Genomic DNA, 12,869 nt, shown 5'->3' with positions numbered 1-12,869 from the left:
TTCTTTGGTTACTAATAAAATTTGATTTTCTTATTTAAAAAAATAAAACTACTTAATCTTGGTGATTTTTGGAAGATGATATTTTTGTTGTGTCACAGGTATGTAGATCATAGAGATTTTTCTTTAATTTTGTGTTTTTAATATAAAGGGAATTCTGGATAACCATTTACTTTATATATGAAAGGCAAAATGAAAAAAACAAAAACAAACAATAATTAAGAAAAATAAATGCGAGATTGACCAGTCACATTCAGATTAATGAACATCTGAAATGAGTTTTTTTTCTGAAGATGTTCTTAATCCAAATGAAACCAGCTAAGTTGTGTTTTTTCCCCACTTAGTCTTTCATATATTCTGTCCCCACATTTCATTTGATGAGATATTGTGCGTTTTATCTTTACAATACTTTATACAATACACACAATGCTTCAAATAAACATCACTCTCAATGTATTAAAATTTTAAAACAAATAGTTACGTTTTCATAGAAAGAGAGAGAGAGAGGACATATCCACTTACTTATTCAATACGTTCAAGTAGAGGCGTGTGTACATGCCTTTGCCAGGTCCCCCAGCAGAAAAAGAGCCGCCTCCACCCATCAGCATGTTGAGTACACAAAACGCAATGAAATCATCGTCTTTGTGTGAGCAACTCTCAAGACCAATAACAAAATGAGCCAATTCGGGCATAGGAGTTGGACCCATGCTTACATTCGACAAATCCTTCTCCACCTGAAAAACAGATTGAATTACAGAATACAGCTGACTGCATTTTTAACACGAAACATAAAATTAAAGCAATTAAATGCGGATTTCTCCAAAGTTTTGTTATATATGTTAATCACACAAAATACGTGCTAAAACAGTCCTCAGTTTTTGGGTTTGAGTTATGTTTGGGGAAAAATCCCCAACCCTTTGCATTATTTCGATTATTCAGACTACTATCCTCACCCTGTTATTTTCACAACATCCATCCGAAAGACCCTTGATTTAATGGATAAAATACATAGTGACATTCAGTTGTAAGTTACACTCTCCTGGAGGTTGAAAGTTCAATCTTCAGTGCAGTTGGCAATCAAAATACAACTGCAAATTATTCGGACTTCTACCCAGTCACGGTTGATGAAACAAGAGCATGCTATCCCTTTAGATTAAAAGTGTTCGATTCAAAGTTCTAGAGTTTGACAAGATACAGATAAAAATGGTTAAAGGTTACATCGACCAAAATGTTTTGAAAATAGCATTTAAGATGAAAATAGTAATAATTGTTCTCATTTTGGTTGTTTTTTCCACAACGTTTTGGCCGATGGAACCTCTGACCATCTTCAGGTGCATTGTGAAAAATAGTGCCAAGTCTATTTCTTTTTTTAATAAATCAATATCCATTCCGTTTTTTTCATGTTTCGCATGCATTCATAAAGATGGTCAGGAATTATATCGGCTGAAATATTGTGGAAAAAACCCCCCCCCCAAAAAAGGACAATATTCCAAATAATCCAAAAAATAATCATCAAGCCTCATTTCAAAATTTTAGAAACATAAACGCTTTCATTTTAATCGTTCTAATTTGCAATCAACTCAAATTTTTAATTCATTATTATGACAACATTAATGATAGATAATTGTAGAACTTTCAGCAAATCTTTCAACTTAATGCCCTGTTTGGTCAGATTTCACGCTGCAGATCCATCTAACCATGATCTGTCATTGTGCCGTAGCTGAGTGAGAAAGGATTTGGTATGAGGGACCAGCATTCGCTGCTATGCAACGTCTTTAAAATCTTTTCTCATGTATCATTTTTTTTCTCAAAATAATTTTCAGACTCAAACTTTATATATAACAGTATGGAATAAGAAATGAAAGCAGTTAACTTCACTAATGTGTCGAGTTTGGCAAGATTTCACATTGCAAATATATCTAATCATGATCCGTTATTGCACTGCAGTCTGGTTGTAACAGAATGGGTACATGTGTGTGTGCAAATGCATACAAAATGAGAAATTACGCCACTGTAAGGACAAAGAAAAAGACTATAAAAAAGAATGCATGCAACAGAGCAGCACATTCGAGATCATGTTGGAAATGTGGGTGATGTCACAGCTGTAACGAGAAGTCACCGCGTGGCAGGAGAACGAGGTAATTAATGTCTTTACAAAAAAAAAAAAGTTGAGTTATTACTTGTTCTATGTTCCTTGCGATGTAGACTGTGTGTAAATGTGTGTAATGTTACATGGTGAGAGAGAGAGAGAGATGGGGGGGGGCAGCATTTGCTGTTATATAATATGATTCTCCAGAACATGTTTACAATAAATTATCCTGGATGTAGAAGGGAGGGGACAAATCACAATATTAAATTCGCCTTAAGAATTTTTTTAAGAAGAAAAAAGAAGAAAAAAATGCTCTTTACTTGGTGATTGTAATCCATTGAGCTTAAAGTGTTAAAAATAAGAAAGGGTTTAGTACATATCCACTTTGTAAACAACTTTTGACACCTGAAGGTTAGTTAAATGACTAATTTCAATTATAAAAATAATTTGAATTATATATATAAAAAGAAAATAGAACGCCTGTTAAAACTCCAACATGAAACAAAGCGAAAGAACAAATTGCCCTTTTTTTGACATACTTTAGATGGTTTTCCCCTCATATTGGTTGTATGACGAGATCCCTGGCGACACCAGATGATCTTGCTTTTCAAATAGAGGAAGAGAAAATGGGAGAGGAAAAACAGATGTTTATGAGATTCCTGTCTACCAGAAAAGAGTAAATATTTCAATGAGAAAAGAAAATATAAGAGCTGATATGATTCGTGGAACAAGAGATTGGTTTTCTAGTTGGATTTGGTAAAAAAAAAAAAAAAATGAATTTTAACTACTAATTGAGTGAGACAGGTACAATGACTTGGGTTCAGGAGGTCTGCTCTGGTGTCTGGGAGGTGTTGTCGTTTGGGCCCACCTGTGATGGGTTGGTTGGACAGATAAATAAATAAATAAATTGAACCTTGGGAGAGATATGGTCATGAAAGACGAAGAAGAAAGAAAAGAAAAAGAAAATGAAAAGAATAAAATAATGAGTACACGAGAGAAGAAAAAGAATAAGAGAATGGAAAAGAGAAGAATAACTCCAAAAAGGTGGAGGGAGGAATTTCTGATTTGATAAAAACGATTGTCTTTTTTAGAATAGGGTCCAGAGTCCTTTTTACTGACTGGCATCGAGACGTCCACATCGCTCTCACCCCGCCTAGAAGGGGGGGGGGGCGAAACCCTCATAAGAGCTAAGTTGAAAAGCTCTTGTTCTTAGCTGGGAAATTGATTAGTGGAACTTAAGTATGCAACCTGCATCATGAAGCTTGAATCAAAGAACTCGACTAAACAAGTGTAAAATGATTTATGAATAATTAATTTGTTTCGTTATATAAAAATGTCCCAGAGTTTTTCCTTGTTTCTCGCTTGCCGGCCTGAATGAAGATACAGTTTCAGATACCCCCCCTGACGCCGGATGATGAAGGAGACAGATTGGATCCAGCACGAAGCCAGAGTGACGACCGAAATCGACAATGTTGCCACACGGACTTAGGGTCATGCACATTTCGCGTGCCCTGAGCAGCAGAAAGATATTTTCCAGTGACCAGTGAGAGTCTGATCACCCTTAAGGGGTCCACCACTAGACAAGTAAGAATGTAGCCCTGCTGGGTTGCATCTATGGTCCTGTGAGCTGGGAGCGATGAACACGGCCAGAAGTACATCACAAGTATGCTCCCGTGAACCAGGATAGCGACGGATGCGGCCCGGCCCTCGGACGAGGAGGGATATATTATTATAGTTGGATTTTTATTTAACTTTTTGGTGAATCAACTTATACAGAACTAAAACTTAAATACTTAAAGTCAATAGGCAAAAAAGTCATCTTGTAAAATTCTAAAATGTTTAAAAAAATGTTTTCCTCACAGTAATATATATATATATATATATATATATATATATTATACTAGCATAACCTGTGTACTAGTGTTGCCCAGTGAAACTATGACACAAAAGCCAAAACAGATTTGGTACCTAAGCAAGGCAGGAGAGTACAGCAGTCAAAAAATTGTGAATGGCAGTAATTATATGAAGAAAATAAATTTGAATATTATATTGTGATAAGTAACCAACAGTCTTATCAATGTAAATCAAGGGAAGAACCTATTAGGCATGTGTACATTGTGTGATATGTGCAAGTGAAATCTGACCAGTAAGGGTTGAGGACATGTGTTGCATCAAAAGAAATGAGAATTTTATGACAGATGTGAGTTTTTAAGACAAGCTTAAATTTGGACAGTACAGGGGCAGGAGACTTCATTGGTTTGGTCACAGTCACATTGAAAGATTGGGTGAGAGTTCTTGGGTTAGCAGATATAGAACAGTTGAGGTGGGAGGATCAGTTGGTAGGGGAAGGAAAAGAAAAACATAGAAGAAAGTGATGAGTATTGATTTGAAAGAAAGTGATAAGAACTGGGCAGAAATGGATTAATTCCCCAAAACATAACGTTAAACTGAATATGAATAAAAATATTTCAATATTGTTTAAAAAGACCATACTTACTTTGACAATGCCACCTGTGTATTGAGCCAATGATTGATCTGGTCCTTTTGTTTGTGCAATCAACCGACTATCTTCATCCCACGTTGGTTTTGCACTTCCAAAATACTTTTCAGCCACTGAGACAAGGGCATCATGTTCCATTCCGACACCAGCCAACACCATGCGCTCTGGAGTATGGTAGTTGTGCAAGTAGGTGTGAAGCAAACGTTTGTCTATGACGGAAACATTCTCAGCAGGACAAATCTTGGCCAAACCAAGTGTGTTGTCTCTAAAAGCGGCCTAGAAAAGAAAACAAATTTTTAAGAATCATACCGAGAAAGATGAACAAGAAATGATTTCTAAAACAATCAGAGAAAAAAATAGGTGGATCTTAAACATTGAATGACAAAACAGAATTGCCAACACAGAATTGTTATGAATAGAAAAGGCATACAATTCGAATATAAAAACAGATCTTAGGGTGGAAGTGTGATTGAATTGGGTAATCTTTAAAGAAACCACCATCCAGTATTTTCCCAGCCATTAAAATATGATTTGAAACAACCAACAGGAGAAAAGGAAAGAAACGACAGTCAGAAAATACCTGGAGGCATGATATTAAAGAGAAGAATGAAGGCATGTATAAGCAGCTGGATGGAGGCTGAGAGTTTTGAAGTGTGTGTATACAGTGATGTGTGTGTGTGTGTGTGTGTCGGTGCATGACAGCTGTAAAATTGGTTGGTTGTACCGAAGATGCGTTATATATTGATGTGGGAGCATACATCTCTTGTTTTAACAGTGTTCATCTTGGTCAGGTTAACTTGGCTAATTCCTTGGCCTGGACTACATCATAAACAGCTCACACATGGCCGACCTGAGCAAGGTCACACAAGATAAGCCGATTGAGATTCCACTATCTAAAGCTGACTACCAGTTCTATTTAATGAGTTGTGTAGATCCTTAGCTATCTATCAATACACTTTTGCAACCCAGAAAAAGAGGTTAGGAAGATTACATCAGCAATTAGCTTTTCCTCTAAGCAACGAACCACATGTCACAGCCATCGAAGATGTCACTGCAACAGGACATATGGCAAAGATTTAAGATTAAGGCGTTGGTAGAGAACAGTAGTTCGGACATAGTCAGCTTGTTAACAACACAAGATGCAACAAAGATAGTCATTGTCAAAGACTTCCAGTTTCTGCTGAACAGCCACTCTAATTGGCCGTATCTTGTAGCTCTATATAGAAGAATCAACTGGATGACAGCTTGGTAAATACATGCCTTTGTTGAAATATCCCTACATCTTCATAAGGACTGCTATACTAGTAAACTATTAGACGAGATCTATTAGCCAGTGTACATTTCTGAGATAGATATGGTAGGTGAAGTTGGCAAACAGGAAATGTTTTAGACAAAGGGTTAAAAAATGGTTAAGCAATTGATCCTGCTAAATCGTGAGAGGTGGAAGCAGATTAAGTGGATAGAAATGCGTTCACCTGTTTTCAGGCTGACAGGAATTCTAGAATATAGTCCGTTTGGGTGAGGATCGCAGTGGAGACGCATTTTGAACATGATTTAGCAAAATGTTAATTTATGCACTTGCCCAATAAATAACCTTTCAATCAGGAGAAATGTGTCAGGTTAAAGAAATCCATTATTTTTTTATCAAAGTGTTGAATTAATCAAATGATTATATTAAGAAAACATATTGAATGATTTGATTGCAGTTGACAGAATTGGCATCATTCCTTGGAAGAAAATGACAAATGCGCAAGGAATGCTGGTGGTCAGCAACAAAACTATGATTTTTAGTTAACTAACATATTAATCATAAAATGACGAATTATAATACAAAATCATTGCGATGAAGCCCCTATGACTATGTAACAGATGGGAATTGAAATAATTAGATAGTGTGTGCATAGTTGAAATAATTAGATAGTGTGTGCATCGGCAGATATGCTGATGTCAGATGGTGACGAGAAATAGCAATGGATGATGAAAATTATGTGGCCATCTATAAATATAAAAGCGAAAATGTATGTATGTACGCTTTTCCTCGATGTCCACAAAAGGCTTCTTTCAGAGAAGCGCTCGCTCGCTTCACAACTTCTTAAAACTTTTTATATCATCTATAAGTTGTAATATCTCACACTTAACCATGGAGCTTGCCTGTCTATTTAATTTTATTGACTTTCAAACGTTTATTATTCCACATTTCCCGCATCGGCACGCGTTACATTCGGTTTTCGGTATAAACAAAAAGTGAAACTCAACTCTAATCACAGGCCCAGAGCCAGTGGTCTCTAGAGAGCTAAGTAACGTTTGGTCAATGTCGACTTCGTCATATCAGACGGTAGCTTTCATTTTGAGATGAGGGAGCGGGTTTTTAAAAACAAACAAACCGATTTATTGACCTCATTAAAAACTGTCCTGCACAAAATGCTAACTGCTGAATAGCTATCGCCGTCACGTCAATCAAAAACGCGAACCTGTTTTTTTTTCACACTTTACTATTTTCCAACTGCGTGTCGTCAAGGCTTTGTTTTTTTTTTCCACGGGAACCTGTTTTTTTTCACATTTTGGGTTTTTTTCACACACACCTACAAACACCCGGGCAACGCCGGGTACCCCTCGCTAGTTTGTTTAGAAAAGACAATGTCATTCTTCCACTGGAGACAACATATTTGCAAAACAAGGATAGTTATCACCACCAGAAGAAACAAAACCATTGAACTAAAAAAAATTCACTCACAGCATGTATGTATTCCATTAATAATGGCTCTGGTTCTGGCTTCATATTGAGAGATTCCAATTCAAATTTTATCATCCATCGAGCATCTTCAATCTGGGAGAGGAAAATAGAGAGAAAAAGAAAAATTGAATTCAAATTAACAAAAATTATCATTTTTGGGAGGGGTGGGGCACTGTAATCGACAAAATACACTTCAGTTATAGTCAATATTATATACTGCTTTCAGAGAATATCCATCTCAGGATGAGTATAAGCAAAATATATAACATGAATTTAGAATTTTAATATTTTTTCTGATGACTTCAATTAGTCACGTATGGTGCTCATAATATAAATTCATGTGGTCCTCAGAGAATACAGAGTTTGACATGGCTCAAGTAAACTATTCATTAACAAAAAATAACACACCAAATAATAATTCATTTAAATCTATTTTTAAATACATGTAAAAGTTCCTAATAAAAAGGAAACAAGTCATACAATTTCTTGTCACATTTACATCTGAATACTGATACTAATTTCAATATCTCTGTTTTCATAAGGATTAAATTAACTTTTTTTTTCCCATATGCATTATTTCATCTATAATATAAATTTCATCTGTCTGTTTAAATGTATGTATATATGTATGTTTGCCTAAAACTTTTGACAGAGGCGATGGATTTTCATGAGATCGATATTTTGAAGTTCGACATCTCGGACGACAAATATAAAAAAACTGGCCCAAAACATGACTTCCTTCACCCTTAACCGGACAGTTTTCTGCAAGGAGGGGTCGATTTTTTTGTGAGCTATTCTTGCGAGTCATTATATCAGTTGGATTGACTTTGCCTAATTTTAACGTTCTGAACTTCCGGTTGCGCCATGGAGTAGCAGTAAAACGTCAAATTTTATTTAACTTTCTTTTCCGCCTTTGTGTCACAGGTTTAAACCTGCCTACCTCCTACCACTTTTTATTTATTATTTTTTTTTTGCTCAACCCCCCCCCCCCTCCCAAACATGTGGGCAACGCTTGGCACCCAGGCTAGTAATAAATTTAAAAAAAAAAAAAAAAAATGCCAATATGTTCTGACAATAATTCCAATAGTTTCTTTGATAAATAACTGACAATAATTCAAATAATTTCTTTGATGAAAAAATAATTTTTCTGACATTAATTCAAATAATTTCTTTGATGAAAAAATAATTTTTCTGACAATAATTCAAATAATTTCTTTGATGAAAAAATAATTTTTCTGACAATAATTCAAATAATTTCTTTGATGAAAATATAATTTTTCTGACAATAATTCAAATAATTTCTTTGATGAAAATATAATTTTTCTGACATTAATTCAAATAATTTCTTTGATGAAAATATAATTTTTCTGACATTAATTCAAATAATTTCTTTGATGAAAATATAATTTTTCTGACATTAATTCAAATAATTTCTTTGATGAAAATATCATTTTTCTGACATTAATTCAAATAATTTCTTTGATGAAAAAATAATTTTTCTGACAATAATTCAAATAATTTCTTTGATGAAAAAATAATTTTTCTGACAATAATTCAAATAATTTCTTTGATGAAAATATAATTTTTCTGACAATAATTCAAATAATTTCTTTGATGAAAATATAATTTTTCTGACATTAATTCAAATTTCTTTGATGAAAATATCATTTTTCTGACATTAATTCAAATAATTTCTTTAATGAAAATATCATTTTTCTGACAATAATTCAAATAATTTCTTTGATGAAAATATAATTTTTCTGACAATAATTCAAATAATTTCTTTGATGAAAATATAATTTTTCTGACAATAATTCAAATAATTTCTTTGATGAAAATATAATTTTTCTGACATTAATTCAAATAATTTCTTTGATGAAAATATAATTTTTCTGACATTAATTCAAATAATTTCTTTGATGAAAATATAATTTTTCTGACATTAATTCAAATAATTTCTTTGATGAAAATATCATTTTTCTGACATTAATTCAAATAATTTCTTTGATGAAAATATCATTTTTCTGACATTAATTCAAATAATTTCTTTGATGAAAATATCATTTTTCTGACATTAATTCAAATAATTTCTTTGATGAAAATATCATTTTTCTGACATTAATTCAAATAATTTCTTTGATGAAAATATCATTTTTCTGACATTAATTCAAATAATTTCTTTGATGAAAATATCATTTTTCTGACATTAATTCAAATAATTTCTTTGATGAAAATATAATTTTTCTGACATTAATTCAAATAATTTCTTTGATGAAAATATAATTTTTCTGACATTAATTCAAATAATTTCTTTGATGAAAATATCATTTTTCTGACAATAATTCAAATAATTTCTTTGATGAAAATATAATTTTTCTGACATTAATTCAAATAATTTCTTTGATGAAAATATCATTTTTCTGACATTAATTCAAATAATTTCTTTGATGAAAATATCATTTTTCTGACATTAATTCAAATAATTTCTTTGATGAAAATATCATTTTTCTGACATTAATTCAAATAATTTCTTTGATGAAAATATCATTTTTCTGACAATTATTCAAATAATTTCTTTGATGAAAATATAATTTTTCTGACAATAATTCAAATAATTTCTTTGATGAAAATATAATTTTTCTGACAATAATTCAAATAATTTCTTTGATGAAAATATAATTTTTCTGACAATAATTCAAATAATTTCTTTGATGAAAATATAATTTTTCTGACAATAATTCAAATAATTTCTTTGATGAAAATATAATTTTTCTGACATTAATTCAAATAATTTCTTTGATGAAAATATAATTTTTCTGACAATAATTCAAATAATTTCTTTGATGAAAATATCATTTTTCTGACAATAATTCAAATAATTTCTTTGATGAAAATATAATTTTTCTGACAATAATTCAAATAATTTCTTTGATGAAAATATCATTTTTCTGACAATAATTCAAATAATTTCTTTGATGAAAAAATAATTTTTCTGACAATAATTCAAATAATTTCTTTGATGAAAAAATAATTTTTCTGACAATAATTCAAATAATTTCTTTGATGAAAATATCATTTTTCTGACCTTAATTCAAATAATTTCTTTGATGAAAATATCATTTTTCTGACAATAATTCAAATAATTTCTATGATGAAAATATAATTTTTCTGACATTAATTCAAATAATTTCTTTGATGAAAATATCATTTTTCTGACAATAATTCAATTTCTTTGATGAAAATATCATTTTTAGTGCAAACGCAAACATTAAGTTTCAAAAGAAAAGAAAAGTCATTCTAAATATTTAAGGCAAGTGGAAAAGAAAAAGTATGACAAAAGATAAGTTTATTGGGCTAACAAAGGTATCGGAAATGAGTTTACCAGCAGAACAATGAAGAGGAAGTTGTTTATCAAGGTAAACAAAGGAAGCTAAATGAGATTTTTAGTCAGGGTATGGTGAACAAAAGGACCGGAGATATATTTGGAGTTGGTGTTAGCCCCAGCCTTGAATTTTGTGACAGTCTTTATTGTTAAGTATGGAGGTGGGGCACAGTTTTGTGTTGACAACAGTTATAAGTTGGAGATAGTCAAAGGCAAGCTCGGAAGAGATGGGCAAATGAATTAATCAACCGACTGACAGCCTCGACAAGAGATGAAGATGTGAACATTACATATAGATGGATGATGAGGTCACACAAAGTGCAACAAATATTTACAGGAAGTGTCAAAGTCCGAGTTTTCTTTAGAGTCATTTTATTTATTTTTTTTTTTACTTGTGAACCCATGCACGAGCCCCCTTTAATGGCTGCTAATGTGAGAGAGCCAGAAGAGTAGACAAAGAAAAAAAATCCATGACAACGTTGGAATTGGCAGTCATTGTCAAATAGAATAACGTGGTCTTTACGGAAAACAGCACTTATTTTTCTTTCGACAATTTCTTACAAGAAAGAGACTCTGGTCTTAAAATATTTTCAATGGAATTTCTTAAGAATTAAAAAAAGTGGAAAGCTGACTTACTTCTTCATATGTAAGTTTCGGTTTCAAGACAACTTCAGATAAGATTTCAATCACAGATGATAAACTGGCTGTTTTTGCTGACATGGCATAGATCAAAGTATCTCTGAAATAAAGACAAAATTAGATAAAATAAACAATACCATATAACAATGTTAGGTTCTTGTCCAGAATTCCCTCTACATTAAAAGAAAAAAAAAGAAAAGTCTGTATGATTTAGGTAGCCGTGGCAAAACAAAAATATCATATTCCAAAACATCATCTAAAGTAATCAGTTTTATTTTTATAAAGAAAATAATTTTTAAGCAATTAATGGGAATTCATAGGCATTACAAATCTTCTGAATTACTGAGTTATCTGTTGTTTTTTGTTTCAAAATAGCTGAAAAGATAGCAGCTTTTCTGTTAATAAAATTTGATTTTATTTAAAAATAAGACTACTTGATCAATTTACATGATTTTTGTAATATGATATTTTCGTTTCATCATGGAAACATACATCATACAAATTTTTTATTTTTCAAAGAGAAATGACTTTAGATCACCTGAAAATCCATCTTTAACAATTACGATAAAAAAATGAAAAGCAGCAATATTTGGACGAAGGATATGTTGAATATAAGCATTGTATGTCAAAAATGAAAGAGACGACAAATGGATATCTGAAATAAAAGAAAAATATTTTGGTTTTCTTGTAAACTGAACAAATATCACAGATTTGGATGAATTTGAATATCTATATACTATCGTCTGTATCCAGGAATGCAATTAAAAACAATCTCTTATACCAAGATCAAACTTTTTTTTTTTTTAACTTTAGCTTACCCTAAACAAAGCATAATACCGTTTGGGATTATGCTTACAGGGGACTATGTAAGGAGATGAGGGAGATGTTTGTTTACATTACATTTAAATTTCTGCACAGTTAGGGAAACAGGAAGTAAAAAGGAAATTATAAGGATATAACATATACTGAATATAAGTGTTAGAGTTTCAGGGAAGAAATTATTAAAGTAGAAGGTGTTTCGGTATCTAGGAACCTCCATGGCGAAGGGGTAGGACTTTGTTCCTAAAAGGGTTTGCTGGGAATATGTATGTCAAGGGGGGTACAAACGCAATAAGCACATTCCGTTAAAATGCTTGTAAAACAAGTGTATGGATGCAACACTGCGATAATGGAATGGTGGTTGCAACTTGGTTGATAGTGTGAGACCTATAAGATTGAAGACATTTTTGGACCCTGACTTTTTTTTTAACTGATGGGTCACTGCTTGTCAAAAATCTGGTGGCCACACAAAGACAAGGATTAAAAAAAAATTGTCAGTTGGACGATGACCACTAACACTGACTAAGAGGAATGATGTTTTTTTTTTGAAGACTACAATTTTTTTTAACTGATTGGTCACTGCTCGTCAAAAGCCTGGTGGCCACACAATGACAAGGATTAAAAAAAATTGTCAGTTGGACGATGACCACTACCACAAGAATATTGGAAATGATAATGAAATGGGCAAAAGATCACTTAGAGTACTCGA

General features: G+C 32.2%; 1 protein-coding gene across 1 annotated transcript in view; it reads right to left on the bottom strand.

The window, feature by feature from the left end:
* LOC145248072 (mitochondrial-processing peptidase subunit alpha-like) overlaps window positions 1-12,869 on the bottom strand; it is a 59,995-nt gene that overhangs the window by 17,040 nt on the left and 30,086 nt on the right. Inside the window, exons 5-8 of the mRNA XM_080109845.1 lie at window positions 11,339-11,441; window positions 7,321-7,413; window positions 4,584-4,862; window positions 520-731 (exon numbers count right to left, since the gene is read on the bottom strand). Of these exons, the coding sequence (XP_079965971.1) occupies window positions 520-731; window positions 4,584-4,862; window positions 7,321-7,413; window positions 11,339-11,441 (687 nt within the window). The remainder of the gene's footprint in view (window positions 1-519; window positions 732-4,583; window positions 4,863-7,320; window positions 7,414-11,338; window positions 11,442-12,869) is intronic.

This window comes from Euprymna scolopes, chromosome 26, assembly GCF_053919585.1.
Source record: "Euprymna scolopes isolate OS-2025 chromosome 26, ASM5391958v1, whole genome shotgun sequence".
Classification (NCBI taxonomy): Eukaryota; Metazoa; Mollusca; class Cephalopoda; order Sepiida; family Sepiolidae; genus Euprymna; species Euprymna scolopes.
This window is presented reverse-complemented; position numbering and strand designations above follow the sequence as displayed.